At 38.5% G+C, this 20382-nt stretch overlaps 1 protein-coding gene across 3 annotated transcripts in view; it reads right to left on the bottom strand.

Moving 5' to 3' along the window:
- Window positions 1–2143: 2143 nt before the first annotated feature.
- Window positions 2144–20382, bottom strand: part of STXBP6 (syntaxin binding protein 6) — a 163797-nt gene continuing 145558 nt past the window's right edge. For 2 of the 3 annotated variants that reach the window (XM_077820317.1, XM_077820315.1), the window contains 2 exons: window positions 10589–10746; window positions 2144–2167 (listed from right to left, as the gene is read on the bottom strand). In XM_077820317.1, coding sequence (XP_077676443.1) covers window positions 2144–2167; window positions 10589–10746 — 182 coding nt within the window. The remainder of the gene's footprint in view (window positions 2168–10588; window positions 10747–20382) is intronic. The other variant, XM_077820316.1, reaches the window with a different exon arrangement.

The raw sequence follows: 20382 nt of genomic DNA on the forward strand, positions 1-20382 counted from the left end.
AAATCCTTGAGAGTACAGTTTAAAAAAAAAAAAAAAAGTAAGAATAGCTGTGGGGCTATAAAATTGCAGTGTAGACATTTGGGCTCAGGCTGGAGCCTAGTCTCTGGGTTCGTGCCTGCTTGTGGTGTCCCAGGGCTCAGGCTCCAGACCGAGCTTGAAAGTCTACACTGCAGCTGTATAACCCCACAACCTGAGCCCTGCAAACGCGAGTCAGCTGACATGGGCCAGCTGCAAACGTTTTATTGCAGGTTAAACGTACTCTAAGAGAGGGGAATGGATAAAGACATCTGCTTTGCTGTCAGAACTGTACTGTACATCTGAAAAAGATTCTAATGACACATTTAAAAAAACCCCAGAACTAACCTTACGTTTTGTTTTGTTTAATTCCCAATATGAGACTGCTTTTTTCCTTGCTGGTCTCTAGTAAGAGCCCTATTTATTAAAATGTTTCCTATTGTGCTTGTGACGCTACAGATTCTTTCAAGGCAAGCATTAGTCATAAGTAGCTCAAGTGGTGCTTGGGGCCTCACGCTTTAGTGGCCCTGTTCTGACTTGCAGCTTATGTCTGGCCAAATTCTTTCCCAGCTGGCAGCTTGGGATGTGACAGTTCTCAAGGTTGTCCTTGATGTGATTCTACAGTGCTAAACAGATGACAAACATGCTCCCTCCTCTAAACAACTTCCACTATGCAATTAAAAAACTTCGTACAAAATAGCATAATTAAAAATATACACTTACATACTATACATTTCACTAGATGACTTCTGTAGGTTGACTTAGAATTTCTTCACAAGTAAATTCAGTCCCCTTTTTGTAATATCGATATTTCCAAGAGTTATTATTTCCTTCTTAGTTACTTTTCTCTTTCTTCCCTCCACCCCACATACTACCTTATTATTAGATTCTAAGCTCTTTAAAATGTCATTAATAATGCAAAATCTTATTCTGCATTGACAATGAATACTACGGTATATTCAGATTACACTGGCTGTCTGGCCCATCAGTAAGAAGGGAACAGAAAATGATGAAGATGCATGCAGCTTAGGACCAATGTACTACAGCTGAAGGCTGAAAGCTCAGCTAGCATTTTATGTTTGCGTACTCTTGGTAAAATCAAGTATAACTTCTTGTACTGGCTTCACATTTTAATCCTATGAATAAATAAGTTGAGAATTTCTGAAGGAAAATGAGGGAAACAGATGTCTGTTAAGGAAGACAATAGATCAAAAATAGTTTAGTTAATCAATCTGCAATGGAAAGGTATTTTTCCAGGCTATTTGATGTTAACAATATTTTCTGTGTAAAGTTTATGAAAAACTGGTAGCTTGGAAAGTTTGTTTTCAAACTTTCATTTATAAAGGCCCTATTCAGAGGAATCATAGTTAAAAAGAAACCACGCAAAGACTGCTAAATTCCAGACTGTGGTAATGGGGCACAACCATTTTGTGTGTACAGATTTAAATATCAGATTTTTCTTAGATCTTAAAATCTCAAGGTTACATTCTTTATATTTTATTATACAATCCAAAAATCAATCTGGAAAGTACAACAGGATGTTTTCAAAAGGCAGCATGGATAGCAGGGTCACATCTGAAAGTCAAATTTGCACTTCTGAATGCTGGTACAAAAATTCCTACTGAGTGGCAGAAATGATCAGGTCTGCTGTTTCACATAACAAATCAGTCTGCTTTCCACTACAGGATTATCATCTGGGATGCATAATTCCAACGTTCAAATTCCACTAGCACTATACAAAAGGGAAAAAATATGTAACCATTGTTTGGGATTTTATTTCTTTACAGGAACACCTCTTGTAGCCAATTTAATACTTCTTCCTGTGTGACACCGGAAAAAATAAGATGGTGCTTATCTTGATCAGTTTCTCATTTGGTCCAGTTTCCATGTTTTTTAAAAACACCTACAATAACTTAAATACAAAATAAAGGTTGGAGATACAGCAGCATTGCTTAGTGAAATTACCATAAAAATGTGGGAATGCAACATTTTTCCTGTATATTAACTGGTTAACGCATCTTCACTGAGTTGGAAGGATAAAGCAGGTGAAAGTCTGGATCTCCAGTAAAAACTGCTGAAACCTAGCTTTTCAGTTCCTCTTGGGAAGATCTCTGTGTTAGGCAGTATCTCAACATTTGTGCTTCATGGCAAGCTGAAAAAGAACGAGAGAGAAAAAGTTACACTATTTGCAATTATAGCCATTCCTGGCTAAAGCAACTAATCTGGATTAGAGATGGGCTGTACATGGAATCCTCCAAATAAACTATTTTCCAGTGGAAAGGTTGTTGAAAGCCAGACCTGAAACGAGATCCAAGTTTTGGCCCAGATTAGCCTTTCCTTGTTCTCCATTCTCCTATTCAGTGGGGAAGGGATTTGGCTGCTTTCATAGAACCAGCTCTATGGGGGCTCCATGCATCAGTTCTCTGTGAAGGAGCAGAGACTCACTAGTCTGAGCTGGGGGTCACACACATTTCTCCTCCAATCCAATAGAGGTTTCCTGTAAAAGACCACTAAGGCCTGAGGCTTAACTAGTCAAAACAAATTAGTCTTTTGGTCAAGCTGTTTCACAGATATATGTACTCAGAGGTGAACGCAAGCTGGCAAGAGCCGGTACGCCATGCCATACCAGACCAGCTTCCCCAGGCTGGCGATTTAAAGGGCCTGGGGCTCCAGGCAGTGGCTGGAGCCCCGGGCCCTTTAAATTGCCACCATGGCCCAGCTGCAAGAGCCCCTGGGTAGCAGAGGCAGCTCGGGCGGTGATTTAAAGTGCCCACAGAGATGGAGGAGTTTTTTTTGTTTGTTTTTAAATGAAGTAGCAATTTACTGGAAAACGTTCATAAGAAAGCAGTGTCAATGGCCACTATCTTTTCTGGAAGCATCATGAATAATCATTGTTAGGAGAAGTACATTTCTTTAAGTGGCTTAGATAGCAAGCTCTTGCTATCTAGTATCAATAGTTCCAGGTTCCCAACTAGACTACGGACATACGAGACGGAGCCCCGGGGGGTTTGGGGCTCACAGTATGGAAAAGGGGATCCCTTGGCATTAAAAAGGTTGAGAACCAATCAGCTAGAGCTACTTTACAGGTGAGAAACAGTAAAAAAACAAAACAAAAATCTATTAGTTCCACCAGTAATTTGTCTTCTGCCATAGACTTTGAACAGGTGACTAAGCTGTACTTTAAGATTCCAGAAAGATTATTCCAATTCCTTATACCCCAATATTCACACAATCTTATTTCTTAAATTAATTTGACATGTAAGTATAATAATGATTAGTCGTATAAATATATAGCTGTGAAATACGCCAGTATGTAGTCATAGCATATTAATGGTGAAATTAATTACAAGTTTAAAATAATACAAATATGTGAGCCATTTCTTTGAAATGGCGTCTACGCCTAGAGAATGCTGCCAGGAAAAGCATCCTAAATGGAGACTTTAATTGGCTGCAACAAATGTTTGCAAATGTTAATTTGGTGCTTGTTTCTTCTAAAGTTAATGAACAGTGATGTTCATTATCAGTATTCTGCCAAAGAAGCATTATTTTACCATTAAAACACTGCATAATTAGATTCCTACTTTTCTCATTTGTTTTGCAATACTGAAATATGCAGGAATTTAAAAAAAAATCACTTAATTCTTTATAACAATGACTCAGCCCTGTGTATTGATTGTCCAACTATTCCGAAGTGTTTAATAATTAAACATGAACAAAAAATGACAAATTTACTTCTCCATTACATAAAAGCCCATCAGAAACAAACCCAAGAACTTTTTGCCAATTAGAAAAAAACAAAGCAATCAAGCATCTACAAGCCAGTAGGTCACCTGGGTTAGCTGCTCTACACATTACCACTAGACCATGTGAAGTGATGAGATTATCTGCAGAATTTTAATAAGCATCTTTCCTGTTCTTTGTGGGGAATTTTAATTCATTCATAACCTTTACTTATTTTAAAGCAAGTTCTGCTTCAGTATAATTAATACTGAAAGAAAGCTGGTTACAAATAACTGATTTGGGTCACGCAGTGCAACTGGTATTAGAGCAGCTTGTGATGGTGCCCTTTTCTAAGCAGGGGCATTCTCCCGTGACCAGTGGCTTTCCTTCACGCTCTCCCTCATATATTCCAGAGCAGAAGTAAATAGAGTAGGCACAGTCTCTGGTATCCACTCCATGCTTCCGGCCACTGATGGAGAGAAAGGCCAGATTATCTCTCTGATTGCTAGCAGAGCTGAAGCAGCCATGCTATTTCTTCTCGTTGCCACCCAAAATGCCAGCAGCAGATATCGATGACCCAAGATATGCTGCAGAACTGGAGGACTAATGCATTTGTCCAATACCCAAGAAAAGATTTGGGGTAGTAGTTCAGTGCCGGAGCTCTGCCCTTTACAGAAAAAGCAGAAGTGAAAAATGATCAACCCATTTTATTTAACTGAAATCACTAATTTATTCTGGGAAGAGGCTTCATTTATTTACCTTCTTGAATGTGAAACAGAAGCACTTTTTCTCTGCTTTGCCTTAATTAAAAAGAAAATAAATTCTATTGTAAATAACCCCGTCATTTATCAAGTTCGCCAACTCCCTAACCATCACCCACCAAACATCTGTGTCACTGTCAAGACATGCCACTGACAGCCAGGACATTAGCAAAGCACAGTGGATCATATTAATTCAAGCACGAGGTCTTCCATGATGTGTATCACTCAGTAAAGCTTGAGCAGCACAAACTTTTAGCCATCTAATTCCAGCATTACTTCCAAACAGGGATCAAACAGACAGCCTTTGCAGAAGATGCATTTAGCTACAATAGTGGGTGAAAGCAAGTGAAAGTGACTGGCTAGAAAATGAGGACTGGAAGTTCTCCAGAATTTTTTTTTTCTGGCAAAGCTTTGTATTGTGGGTGACTTTCCCTTCTACCTCTCTCTCTCACACAACACACACACACTCTTTCTTCTAGCTTTGAATATCATACTAGTATCTTTGAGCTGTGTAATACCAAGCATACTGTCCGCACGCAAAAGAAAAATATTTAACGTGAATCTATATTGCATGTTTTAGTTCTGTGATTCCCAGAATGGGATTTTCCTTATGGGGCCTGTGGGAAACAAATACAGCTGCCTTTTTGTCCACAGTAGGTCTTCATTTGTGGATTTGACAAAGTTCTAAGCAGACAGGACACGAAATCACTTAAATTACAAGATATTGTAGTGCTTTGAGAAATATTTTTAGCTCTTTAAAATGATTGTTCACGTGTTTAGCAGACATTTTAATATTATATGTACACATACAGTCTTCATGTACTAGTGAAACCTGTTTACACCTTCATATAAGTGGACCAGAAATGTCGAGGTAGTTGTGGGTAGAAGTCAAGGGAAGGTGTAGTGGAAAGCATGTGGTGATATTTTAATGGGGGAGTGTAAGATAAGGGGGTTGCTTATCAAAGAAGGCCCTTTACTGCAGGTTTTACTGTACTAAGCAAATACAACATAGACTGTAGGTGTAGCTCCTGAGAATAGTTTTGAGAGGCTAGAAATTCTACAGTATTCCTGGGCAATAAATGGTATTTTAAAAATAGAACAGTAGGAGCCACTAGGATATGACTGAGTGATATTGCCTTGCTCCTAAGCCTGACAGCTCTGTTTTTCTAATACACATTCGAATGCAAAGTGCACCATCACTCACTATAGGAACTACAGAACTGCCAGTTTCTGTTTGCTCCTTCACTTCTCCCTTGCTCAGTTCGTTGCTATTGGTCCCCATTCAGCCTTTATTTTGTTTTGTTCTATTCTACAACATCCTGACAACTTTGGTTGGAGGCTGCCGTAAACATAAATGTATTAATTTTAAAATGATTAACCTATGCTATTCCAAACTCTTCCACTCCAAACACTGAAGGAAACTATGGAGATGGTGGGCTTGAAAGAAAGAAAAGCTTCTGAGAAGCTATTACAAGATTTTTTGTGACAAGAGATTTCAGACTCTCCCTTCTCTGGTTAAACCTATGCTGCTTCCTCTCCCTTGCCGCGGGCAATTTTCCCTATTCAGATCAGGAATAACATTTGCAACACCAACCAGGCTACTTGAAATTCCATTATACACTTTGTATTGACTTTTTAGGCATTCATCTAATAATGTAGGCTATTCAATACTGCATCCAGTGTGCTAAAATGCTGATTAACAACTACCGCAAACAACACTTGCTCAATGCATTGTCATTGAGTTGCTAAATTTAGTCTAAGAAACATGCAACTATTCATGTACAAAGACCATTAAATAACAAAACAATCCTGAACCAGGTTGCAGTGAACTAAAAAGCCCAACAATTATCAGGTCTGTATCTGATCTGAGAACATGAACCTATGGAAAAGTGAAATGCTGGAAACTTAACACTATCCGCAACAGAATTTTCATGGAATATTTTCAGGTGTCTGTGCCTTAACTCCCTTCTAAAAAAAAAGTGAATGCTTTTTTTTTTTTTTTTTTAAATCAAGGAACTCCTTCTGGACCCAGGTTACTGTGTGCACTGGATTATTTGAGTTTATTTCCAAGAACTGAAGCCCAGAAAGCTGCAGTATATAACCAAATCATTTGACTGTGATGGGGTTTATAATGTCACTTAGTGTTACCTGCCACAATGTGTTCAAGTAACCTTGTAGGGATATCCATCAGTTGATGAATGGCGGTAAGAGCTGCCAAGAGTTGTGGGGCCAAAAAATAGCTGTACATATCTGAAAGGGCTGATCACAATTCCTGCTTTAAGACAGTTCATATTTTAAGTTTCATAAGGAAGTGGTTGCATTTAATTTATGTTTGTATGTGTTTATTGTGTTTTTAACATATAACAAAGATACTTAGTTGTCTGGATATGAACTTTTTATATTTTGTATACACCTACATAAACAAACGAAAAATAATGGCCCTGATTTTCTCAAATGGCTAGTGATTTTTGGTACCCAACTTCAGACCTGAAAAAGGCCTGATTTCAGAAAGTGCTGAGCACCTACCTTCTGAAAAACAAGCCACCTCTTTAAGGGGTCTCAAATTCGGCACCGCAAAATGATGAGTAAGTGAAAAATTGACTTTTTTTTTATATTTCATTGCACACTTTCAATGAGTGATAAGGACAGATGGATACATCACTGCAGGTTCTGTGCTATTTTCATTAGAATGGGCTGCAACTGAAATCATATACTGACTTATCATATTGTTGTCCAGTTATCTGAAATAGGGTGGTAAGGACCGACAAATTCCGGGAGGGTAATCACTTTTGTTCGAGGCCATGGAGACAGTTTTAATGTGAATTGTCATGGTGAACTGTTGAAGTCTCCATTCAAAGACCATTTGTGCCCTTTAATGTAAACCATTTCCAATAATATTTTCCCCTGCTTGTTTCTCTATGTGGCAAATATCAGGGCTTCAACCCTCTCTTTCTTCCAGAGGATTTTGGGAAGACTTGCAGGAACTGGGTAGTGATGCCCTGCCTGAGAGGATGCATTCTGAACTGCAGCTCTCCATTTTCTAAGTGAGGGCTGTTGCAATTCCCTGGTGCCCACAGCTGGGGGCAGAGAAAACAGGAGCCCAGATTTCAGCCTCCTGACACACTATCATCCAGGTCACCCAAACATACGGTACATCTTAAATTCCCAGTGTCTCAATTTGACATATACGCCTACAACAAGGACAACTGCAAACACCTCATACTACTAGTGCTATAGAAATAAATAAAATAAGCAGGGGGTTGGACTAGATGACCTCCTGAGGTCCCTTCCAACCTTGATATTCTATGAAAATAACCAACAACTTCTCATAATGGGCCCCTTCTTTCCCTCCCAAATTCATCTAATTTCCCTTCTACCAAATATCTGTTCTTCCTCCCTTTCATTCTATTTTCCTCTAAGGCTGTGTCCTACACTGTGCAATTGATGGGTTGGAGAAGAGTGTGAAGGACAGCACAGCTCCTGGCTGTTTCCTATTCTCTTTCATCTTAGCAGTTACCCTGCTGCTGATGCCTACCCAGACTCTACTGTTCCTACTGCCGCAATTCAAAGTGAAGTACTACTGGCATCTAACCACTGCATACATGGTAGGTTTAAAAAAAAAAAAAAAAAAAAAAGGATATACTGTAGTACAACAAGAAAAGGAGTACTTGTGGCACCTTAGAGACTAACAAATTTATTTGAGCATAAGCTTTCGTGAGCTACAGCTCACTTCATCGGCATGCTCAGTGGGCCACCATGGAGCTTGCCCTTAGGGAAGCTTCTTTTCCACCATTTTGGATTCCACATATGATGGTAAGTCTGTCGGACATCTCAGTGCGAGAGTTGAGGGATCACTGGCAAAAAAGATGGAAGTCAGGCCAAATATTTATAATATCAATCTCGATCTCTCTCTTTTTTGAAAGCATGTGAATGCATGCATTGTGGGGTGTGTGTGAGACACGGGGGAGGGGGGACCAATCACACCTATTAGATCCCCTCACAGAATTCTATATGGCAGTTTGAATTGGAGTGGGCTAAGACTTACAGTAGTCACTTTCCTTTACCCGCTTCCAACACAATAAAAATGAGTAGCAGTCAGTATCTGCCAGGGGGAAGGACAGTGCTGCCGCTGGTGAGTCTTGACCGCTGCCTTCAATAATGCTTGCTAACTGGCACAAAGACAAATCTATTTCTATGGAAGTGGATTCAATGTTCGTGAACTCTGCCAGCTCCCGAGCGAGCAATAAACTAATTTTAGAATTTCAAAACACAGTTCGATGCAGGCACCCGTGCAACTCAACCCTGAAAGAGCACTTGGGGGAAGGAGGGGGCTAGTAACTCCTCTTGAACAGTAGAGATTCTTCCATAAATCCAGGCCATAAATTCCATGTTCCTGAAGCATATACATGGATTTTATTCTGACAAGTAACTTACTGTATTACTCTAGAGAGTATATTATTAGGTAGTATTGACATCTGGAACACAGACACCCTCCAATCCCTGTGCTTTTGGAAGGCATTTCTAAATGCAGAAAGCCTCCTTTACACTGCAGCTTAGTATCAATTTCTACCCCACTCCCTTGCAACAGTATTTCTAAGGTCGCTTTCGATTCTGGTAATGAACACACAGTAGTTACCATGCTAGTATCAATCATATGACTTCTGCACACTTTCATCCCTGGCACATAATGTACTTTGTGAGATGGTGCAGTATCTTCAGTATCATATGCTTAGCAATGGTAGAGTAGATGCCCTGCTTAAGAGAACCAGCTCAACTACAGTCACTCTTTAAGAAAAAAAGATGAGGATGAGAATGAAATAGATTACAACATGTACACTGCAATTCAAGACACATTTTGGGACACTATGAGGAATACACATTTTCCAGAATTATGCTAATATGGCTAATGATACTCATGCACAAACAAGGAACTAAATGAAATTGGGCAAATTTGGCAACATATTTTATCATATTTAGTACAAAGGTGAACCAAAATTTGCAAAATTAAACGAGTCAAAACTGATGTGGGAGGAAAAATTCTGGGTTCCTGAAGGGTTCTTACTATACACTAATGTATAGAAATGAAACTCTAAACATCTATCTAGACAGAATAGGTGCATTTGCTTATTAAAATAAACTAACATTCTCTTCAAACTGCAAGTTCTGTAAAAGTTTTAATTATTTTGGAAAATTACCCTCCAACATTGGATGCTGCTGCAGTCTCAGGTAGTCCCTTTCCCTTTCTCTCATGTGCCTTGGCCACTAGTTGCAGTCATATCTTACCACCCTGTGACATCCTAGAAGAACTTTTGAATGTATTTTACGCCCCGATAGCTAGATGTGAATACAACAGCTAGACCGGGAGCCTGAGAAACTGCCAGATCAGAGAATTAGACCAGAAACTGCCAGATTAACAAATGTGTACTCTTCAGCAGTGACTCTCCATCATCTACAAACAGCACAGGGTCTCTGTAGGCAGCACTATAAGAGATAAGCCCTTTCTAGTTTGCAGGGAAATCATATCTCCAGCAACAAGCAGTCATTTTTTAAAATCAGAATGAAAACTTATTCTTTTCCCATCTCAGTTTTAGACTGAAATATGAAAGAGACTAAAAGATATTGCTGAGATACCATTTGCAACTCCTCTGATGTTCACCTTATCATAAAATGGACATTAAGATTATAAAATCAGTTCCTTTTTCATTTGCTCATCAACAAAGTAACCCTCGTACTATAGCAACTAATATTGGTTACTCTCAGGATAAATCTCGGGACATCAGCTTGAAAGATGTGTGCATGGAATGGGGATGAAATAAATACTTAAACATTTTTATTTCGATTTTGTAACATGGAAGTTACAACTAGTCAAGGGAAGCATTAGAACACCATCTCTATTGCATAGGAGAGAGAAATTATAAACCAGAATTTCCCTGTCATTGAGGGACAGTTGTGAGACAAAGGAATCACACACTTGTGAATCTTGGTGATCAATTGAAAAGTTCCCAGCAACTTGTACCTCCTGCAGAGGAGGGTCAACAAACATGAAACACCATTTTGAGCTACTGTGATTCCCATTCCACTAAGAATCTTACCTTGTGTGCAGTTTCTGCAAACTGCTGGGCACTGTTTTTCATATCCTCTGTCTTTTCTTCTGCCCGACCTAACCTTTCGCCACGCTCATTCAAAGCCTGACTTGCCTTCTGTACTGCACTGGTCACACTGTCTGCTGCTGAATGAAGTATGCTGTTTCCTGAAATGCCAGATGTATCATTAGCAACCCAATGTTAACACACAGTGCAGCATAAAAAAAAATGTGAAAACATTATCAGATTTTTCTTCTAAGTATTAAAAGAAGTTATTTACACCCCTTAATTTACTCACTCTAGAATAGCATGTCTGATAATCCATCCCAACTACATGACATCTAGTTACATGAATCCTTAGCTAATCTGGGTTTGGTTGTCTTAAACCTGACCACCAACATGATTTTGTCCTGAACCATATCATTAACAGATTATGACCAAACCACATTAAAACAATATAATTTAGGAACATAAGAAAGCATAACTATGACTGATAGCTAAATGAACATGGTGTGCTACTGCTAGTGGCATGTTATCTTTTAAATTACGGTACCGTAGGACGGTAGTTCATCTCAGGATACTACCTGACTAAGTCAATGGAACTGTTCACAGAAATTCACCACACTAATGTAACAGCTCATCTTAAAATTCTATACAATATCTCTATTATGTAAGGTTATCTAATGCTGTACTCCTTGAGAGGCTAGAGTCTTGCAACTCTGAACAACACTTCCTCCTGGATCCCCTTGTCACCATATCAAGTTTATTATATTCAGAATAATGAATTTATCATCTTTCCTCCAAATCGCTGTCTGCTTTCTCCCTTCTTTACACTCTTTGCAGCTCCATGCCTTCATCATGCCCTAGGTGCATAACCTCATTGTGATTCTTCTCTCTTTTCTTCATAGCCAGGCTTTCATTACATCCTGTTGCTTTCCCCCCTTTCTCACCACCAAGAACTGTATTCTCCTTCTTTATGCTTATTGCTAAAACCCTCAGCCAAACCTGGCCATCTGTCATCTCACCTCTCCATAGAAAATGGTGCTGCTGCAGTCATCTTTTATCTGTTTGATCATGTCTTCTTCCCACCATGTCTTATCACAGCAAATTCAAGCATCACATTTATGGTTCTGCCCAGACTCATTCCATCTACAGTCTCTGGGCTCATTTCTTCCTCGTCCCCATCTTCTCTGATTTAGCTCTGTTTACTGCCCCCTCCCCCGTTTCCTTTCTTATGTATAACTTTTCACTCTCTCATGCGATTCCGTAATCTTGAAACAGCCTTCCGTTTCTTGTCCACCTACCACCTCTACCTCCAAATCTTTAAAACGCCAGGCATTCTACCTTGGTTTCCTCAATACAGGGTTCTATGCCCTCATGAACATACTAATTGCTTGTGTTGTGTATGCATTATACTACAAATATTATCTTCCCATTTAAAGCCACAATACGATACCTGTAGATTTCATACTCTTAATAGATTGTCATAAATTCATGATTAAAAGCTAATTATTTAACTTTTTAATGTAACAAACTAATAAGGATTGGGTATTTCCCATTTCTATCTGTTGATATAATAATCTTGGTGGCTTTCATCAGAGATTTTAAAACATTTTGAGTCTCTATTTCAGAAGATAAGTAATTTGCCTAAGTCACGCAGCAAGTTGCTGACAGTCAGGATTTGAATCTAGATATAACTCCTACTTTTCTGCTTTAACCACTAGATAAGCTATCAGTCTGGTGGAAATTAACTATTTGAAAAACTGCTTGGCTAATTTCCAAAACTACCCCTTGCCCAGTAGTTTGGGAGGACAGATACATAAAGATATCTAGGGCTGGAAATTGGTAGAGGGGGAGAGAAACTTTGTTTTTCAGGAAGACTCCTTCAGGACATTGAGAACACTTTGGCGGTAAGAGTTATCCAATTTCACAGAGCAGTTGTCTGCTTCAATATTTCTCAGAAATTCTTGTTTAGCTGATAATTTTCTTGTGTAAAACTGATTGTATTGCTTTTTCATGAGAGCTTATTTTGGCTTTTGCTCAGGTGGCTTGTCCTATAAACACATGTACCGGGCAATATGCCAAAGGAAATAACCTCCCTTTTTACATAGGTGTGGTCAGCAGCATTCCAACCTCTTGTACTATTTAGTGTTGGTTTTTGGGATGACGTTTTCAAAAGCACTCAGTTTTGGGCTAACTCTGCTCCCACTGAAGTGAACAGTATTGACTTCAATGGGAGCAGAATTAGACTACCATGGAGTGCTTTTGAAAAATCCAAACCCTAGTGTTTGGAAATGGTTCATTAGGATGGATATTTTGCTGGTATTGTATTACTGTCAATCTAAAAATGTAGCACACCTAGAAATTCTTCAAAATATTTTCAGAGAGAGAGGTCAAAATTCCGTATTTAATACTTTTCAGCAGAGAACAATATGACTCTGATTTTGTCAGCAGGCAAAAGTAATTAGGTTATTTTTCTTCTTATGCTCTTATGGCATTGTATTGTCTCCAGGTGCTATTTTGTTACATTTTGCTGTATTCAGTGACCTGCAGAGGCAGCTATTATTTGACTGCCTTTGGTGCCTAGTTTCTGGCTATTGGTTCCATTTGAACTGCAGTTTATTTGGAAGTTTAGCATGGATCTCAAAATAAATGTATTTTAAAACTAGTGACCAGATAGCTGAAATAGCCGACGATAATGCAGGCTCCCGTTCCCTTCATAGCAAAGGGTTATTGGAGGTGTGTGACAGGAAAGCTTTTCCGTCACACTGGCTCTAGGAGTATTAATACTCACAACTCTCTCCCCCCTCCACGTCCCACCTGAAGTATTAAAGTGCTGTTAGGAAGAAAACCAACATGATTGAAAGTCCCCATAAAATTCAGCTCCGCAATTGAGGATATGCCTGAACTGTGCATGCCCAGAGTTAATATCTAATGCTGTCAATCAGCCAGTATTTACAAGTGCTAAATCATTTAAAAAAAAATAACAAAAAAGACAGTCCGTGCTTCTATTCTGTTCTCTGGGAAGAGGGTGGTCCCTTAACTTTGTCCCCACCTAGTTTTCACTGAAAGATAAAGTGGCTGAAATGTGAGCCATCTTCTCCCATTCTGTACAGAAGACTATGCAGCACTCATATTTAATCGCTCTTTTTGGCACCATTGAAAGTTATCCATTCCAAATATATAAGGCACCCTTTCATATCTTTGAAAAGCATAGCCTCAAAATCCCCACAACCGTAAGATTATCTACTCCTTTTCTTTTTTACCCCCGAGGAAAAAGCCTGCATGAATCTTGGATGTCAGCATAATCATGCACTATCAGACTAGTGCAGTGGATTAGTTGAGGTGTGTAGCTGAGGGCCTGTGACTGGGAATACCTTGCCTGCAGCTCCACGATGTTTAAATCTGAGTGCATGTGTGATCACTTTAGATAAGCTATTACCAGCAGGAGAGTGGGGTGGGAGGAGGTATTGTTTCATGGTCTCTGTGTATATAATGTCTTCTGCAGTTTCCACAGTATGCATCCGATGAAGTGAGCTGTAGCTCACGAAAGCTCATGCTCAAATAAATTGGTTAGTCTCTAAGGTGCCACAAGTACTCCTTTTCTTTTTGTGTTATCACAGATGCTGCATGGTCACAACTTTCAGGTAAAACACAAAGAGGGGCAAGTTTCCATTGGGGTCCAAAACAGGGCTTTTTTTAAATAACCACCAATGTCCCATGTACCAGGTGACTAGTCTGACCTAAATTCCGCATCAAAGCTTCTAGGTTCTGTGGCCCAGTAAAACAGGTTGCTGTAGATGGAACTAGAGAATGTCTTACTAATTTTTCTTTTTAAAAAAAATTACCTGTTTTACCATTCTGAGAAGGGCAGACACACAATTTTATCTAGCTCAACTGCATACTAGAAGATAAAATGAAAAAAACATGTATGTTATAGTGATTTTAACTAAATTATGTCAACGAAATGTGTGTGTGTTAAACCCAATTATTTCAGCCTGAAAAACAGAAAAGGATAATGAGCTAATTCTCTTCTTCAGTTTAATTTCACTGTACATGAAAGCACAAGCAGATCCAAATTTAGTGCCTAAAAAATTACTGAAGCAAGTGGCTTAATAAGATGGCTTTTAATGAAGCTTTTCCTATTGACGATGGCCTCTCTCATTATCGCAGTTCTCTACTCACAAGAAGCCAACCTGCACTTTTACAAATAAATCAATATCCACAAATAAATTGGCAATCCAATTTGTTTAGCACAGATCTAGACATTTCATTTCTTAATTCCTTGTAGTGTGATATAAACCAGAGAAATAAAACCCCTCTCCATCCCTCAGCAACTTCTATTAGCATTTCTAAATGATATGCAAAATGTATCATGATCCTAATGAACAGCACTAGTACAAGGACACCCCCTCCTCCCCGTGTGACTGCTTTAGGCCATTTATCAAACATAAGAAAAGTAAGCTCTTAACACATCATACACACAGAAAAATACATATACAGATGTTGTCATCATAATGATCAGCATAGGAGTCAGTCTGTCAGATCAAGAGACTAATTGGTCTCCAGCGATATAATTTTTGCTTGTTTGCATGATCTGTTTTAACACATTCATAAAACGTTAATAACATTCTCTATTAGCCATGTCATGAAACACTTCAGTCTGACTTACCCACGGGTTTTAACTGTGTGTCAATTATATTACCTACAGGGATTGTTTTGTAAAGAATTACAGTTCATTTTTAATTGTGTATACATTATCAAAAACATTTTAACGATTCCTGTCTGTTTTGAGGAGGAAATGTGTGCAGTTAGCTATGTAGATAGAAGAAATGACTTTGTCACACTAGTAAAACATATCTGAGTTTAAAAGAAAATCATTTTAGGTCATTTTAAAGAGGCATTTATAGCTCCCTCTGAACGCTGTAAAACTGGACTCATGCTAATTAATAAGGCTTCTTTACAGATATAATTTACTTTTGGCTCTGCAACTCATGAATAAAGCTGCTGTTCCAAACTCACAGAGAGAGAACATTTATACCACATCAACATATATTCCATATATATCCATCCATCCATATTATATATATATATAGATATATATACACACACACACACCCTAAATATTTCTGTGTATATATGTGTAATACTGGCCCCACGAAATCAAAGGGATTTCAACCTTGCATGTGTTTTTTTTCTTGAAAATTCTGTAGTTTATAATGAGTCTGCTCCTCAGATTACTTGAAGTGACACTCAACAGTTTAAAATACAACACTATTAAGACATCAGCCGCCACATAAAACATTAAGTATCAAATGTGAAATTAAAGTGATATGGGTTGGGAAAGAAGCTGACCAATCCAAACGTGAAATATCTTTGTAGGGAAGAGGAATGTTTTCAACTGCTTTTTGTAAGTGGAAAGCACGATCTGAGGATGCAAGGAAGCCACTTCCACACACTGTAGGAATCGAGCATTCTCCTGTCCACAAGAGGTGCAGTAGCAGGGCTCCTGCTGGAGCGTAGAAACAGTGTATTTATACATGAAGAGCAAATATTTAAGCAGTAAGAAAGGGTAGACCAAGAAAACCATAGCGTTAAATGTACAGCATGCAGAATACTTTCTCTGGGCTTCTGTTGGTACTTGGACATGATTTGATTTCAGTGATAGGACATCAACAAGTGTGAAACTATGGCATGGATATTACTGACAATAGGTTATATTTGAGAGTATTGACCAGTGCTAAAAGTTCTTTCCAACATTTCCCAACATTCTTTGCAACTGGAACAATTTCATTTGTCTTTCTCCTATGTAGTATCTGAGGGTCTGTATTTTCACTTGACTGTTTTTCACTTCTGTAATTTGGTTCCTCTCTCTCTCTCTCTCTCACATACAGTAGGTTAGTCAGGTCCCATTAAAAATGCCATTAAAACTTTTGCCAGTAAAGTAATGTCAGTGAGAGGTTTGACTTTGCAAGACATTTTTAAACTGGCAAAAACCCTAGCGTAGATTCAGTTATATTGCCAAAAATAGTGCTTTTGTCAGTATAAAGCAGTATATATTGTTAATTTGGGGAACGGGTATAAGCTATACTGGCAGAAAAACTCTTTTGCCGGTATAAACTGTGTCTACACAAGGAGGATGCGTCAGTATAGCTATATCAGCAAACCTTTTCTAGGATTAACTAGGCCAAAAAGACCAAAATGTAGTTAAAATAAATGACTCATAAAAATTGTATTTCTTCCCCTTCTGTTGTCTACATAACATTCTGGAAATATGCAATGAGAAAAAGCTTTGGTCTCCATGAGTAAGAGTCTATTGTGTGGAAAGACTTATGTGACTAAATGAAGAACCACATAACATGTAAAGGAATGCATTGCCAACAGAAAAAAAACAAACAGCTACCACTTAGAAGTCAGTAGCTAAAGTTGTTCAAGACACACAAAACTTCTGATAACCAAATGTTCTTTCAGGTTTAAGCTCTTAAAGGGCGATAGGATCAACATATATTATATCGGCAAATTTGGCCAAACTCACTGTACTCATTTACACTGGTAAAACCCAGGTTGAGAATATGTTGGTTTGTAGTTCAGACAAGTCCAAACCTTCCTATGGGTGCTTATTAATGCAACTAATAGTGGTGGTGGTGGTGGTAACAAGTAAATCAATTTGGAAAAATTTGCAACATGGTGCATCTCCAAATTTCAACTTTAGAGCTGTAGAAATATTTGCTCTTGTGAAAGAATTTTTTTAAAGCAGTTTCACAAACACCGTCAAAAAGTTCTGGCTTTTCAATGAAAAACATATGTTTTCCTAAGGAAGAAGCAAAATCAAAGGTTGTTTTCCATAAACCAAAGGTCATCTGAGAGCTTTTCCTCTTTTCAGTCTCAGAATTAACCTCTTAAATCTTAAGCCAAAAAATATTGCACATGTTGCAGGGGCAAGGGAGGAGAGAGGATTTTTTTTGGCACTATTTTCACAAAATTTCACTTCTCTAGCTCTATGACCTAGAAAACACCCATGAAACAAAACTGTACCTGTCATAAATATAAAGGGAAGGGTAAACCCCTTTGAAATCCCTCCTGGCCAGGGGAAAGCTCCTCTCACCTGTAAAGGGTTAAGAAGCTAAAGGTAACCTCGCTGGCACCTGACCAAAATGACCAATGAGGAGACAAGATACTTTCAAAAGCTGGGAGGAGGGAGAGAAACAAAGGGTCTGTGTCAGTCTGTATGCTGGTCTTTGCCAGGGATAGACCAGGAATGGAGTCTTAGAACTTTTAGTAAGTAATCTAGCTAGGTATGTGTTAGATTATGATTTCTTTAAATGGCTGAGAAAAGAATTGTGCTGAATAGAATAACTATTTCTGTCTGTGTATCTTTTTTGTAACTTAAGGTTTTGCCTAGAGGGGTTCTCTATGTTTTTTAATCTAATTACCCTGTAAGATATCTACCATCCTGATTTTACAGGGGGGATTTCTTTATTTCTATTTACTTCTATTTTCTATTAAAAGTTTTCTTGTAAAAAACTGAATGCTTTTTCATTGTTCTCAGATCCAAGGGTTTGGGTCTGTGGTCACCTATGCAAATTGGTGAGGCTTTTTATCCAACATTTCCCAGGAAAGGGGGGGTGCAAGTGTTGGGAGGATTGTTCATTGTTCTTAAGATCCAAGGGTCTGGGTCTGTAGTCACCTAGGCAAATTGGTGAGGCTTTTTTACCAAACCTTGTCCAGGAAGTGGGGTGCAAGGTTTTGGGAAGTATTTTGGGGGGAAAGATGCGTCCAAACAGCTCTTTCCCAGTAACCAGTATTAGTTTGGTGGTGGTAGCGGCCATTCCAAGGACAACGGGTGGAATACTTTGTACCTTGGGGAAGTTTTGACCTAAGCTGGTAAAGATAAGCTTAGGAGATTTTTCATGCAGGTCCCCACATCTGTACCCTAGAGTTCAGAGTGGGGGAGGAACCTTGACAGTACCTATTATACAAAAGTATACCCACACTTTGGACAAAGACTAATGAGAGAAATGAAAGATAAAGTGAAGCAAAATAATAGAACCAATCTTATGATCAGTTTCAATACAAATGCTTTTATAATATAATAAACTGAATGTGTCAATCAGTGGATTTTTAAAAAATGGCCGCCATATAGCACAGGTATTGAAAGTAAGAAGTCTATGTTAGTATTGAATATGTTGATAATTAAGGTGTCAGGCCCATAAAAGGGTCTAATTGTCAAGTGTCTCATTCACTATTTTGCCTTGCTTGTAGAACTATTTTATACAATAAATTTAGTATTGTTCAGCACAACTGCAAGACAAAGTTAATTGTCTCATCATGACACACACATTCATTCTGGCTGTCTTTTCATAGTACACTAGATCACAAGGGCATAGAAATATAAAACAAGCAACTACCTATGTTTAAGGCAACTTATGTCACATTGACAACTCCATGCCGATGGTCTTGGTACAGCAATAGGTGATAACTAATCAAACTCTCAGTAGATCAGATTATTTTTCATTTAGTGACTCTCTTTTAGTGACTACTCTTATGTCAATGCACCAGAGAATTACGTAACAACAGTTCAGTACGGTTAATAGCAGAGCTAGGCAAATAAGTGATTTTTCATTTTGGTAGGTGATCAGGAAAAAAATAAAATAAAATTCATTTGGGGTTGACCAGAAATAATATTTTTTATTTTTCTTGCCAAAACAAAATACTTAACACATTGTTGAGGATGAAATGATGTCTTTCTTTCAACCAGAAATGAAATATTGTTCAGGGTTGTTGTTTTTTTTTTTTTTTTTAAATGTTTTTAACTTCGGTACCGGGCAAAATGGTTGAAACTGTACTAAAGAATAGAATTGTCAGATGCATAGATGAAAACGATTGGTTGGGGAAGAGTCAACATGGTTTTAGTAAAGGGAAATCATGCTTCACCAATCTACTAGAATTCTTTGAGGGTGTCAATAAACATGTGAACAAAGGTGATCCAGTGGATATAGTGTACTTAGATTTTCAGAAAGCCTTTGACGAGGACCCTCACCAAAGGCTCTTAAGCAAAGTAAGATGTCATGGGATAAGAGGGAAGGTCCATTCATGGATCAGTAACTGGTTAAAAGACAGGAAACAAAGGGTAGGAATAAATGGTTAGTTTTCAGAATGGAGAGATGAAAATAGTGGAGTCCCCCAGGGGTCTGTACTGGGACCAGTCCTATTCAACATATTCATAAATGTCTGGAAAAAGAGGTAAACAGTGAGATAGCAAAATCTGCAGAGGATACAAAACTTCTCAAGATTGCAGTTTGCTTTGGACTAAACTAAGGGTTACAAAGGGATCTCACAAAACTGGGTAAGTGGGTGACTGGGCAGCAAAATGGCAGATGAAATTCATTGTTGATAAATGCAAAATAATGCACATTGGAAAATATAATCCCAACTACACCTATAAAATGCTGGGGTCAAAATGAGCTGTTCCCACTCAAGAAAGATCTTGGAGTCACTGTGGACAGTTCTCTGAAACCATCCACTGCATGTGCAGTGGCAAGAAAGTGAACAGAATGCAGGGAACCATTAAGAAAAGGGATAGATAATAGGACAGAGAATATCATATTGTCTCTCTATAAATCCATGGCATGCCCGCACCTTGAATACTGCGTGCAGATGTGGTCGCCCCATCTCAAAAAAGATATATTGGAATTGGAAAAGGTTCAGCAAAGGGCAACAACAATGATTAGGGCTATGGAACAGCTTTTGTATGAGAAGAAATTAATAAGACTGGGACTTTTCAGCTTGGAAAAGAGACGACT

The sequence above is a fragment of the Eretmochelys imbricata genome, chromosome 6, assembly GCF_965152235.1.
Source record: "Eretmochelys imbricata isolate rEreImb1 chromosome 6, rEreImb1.hap1, whole genome shotgun sequence".
Taxonomy (NCBI): domain Eukaryota; kingdom Metazoa; phylum Chordata; order Testudines; family Cheloniidae; genus Eretmochelys; species Eretmochelys imbricata.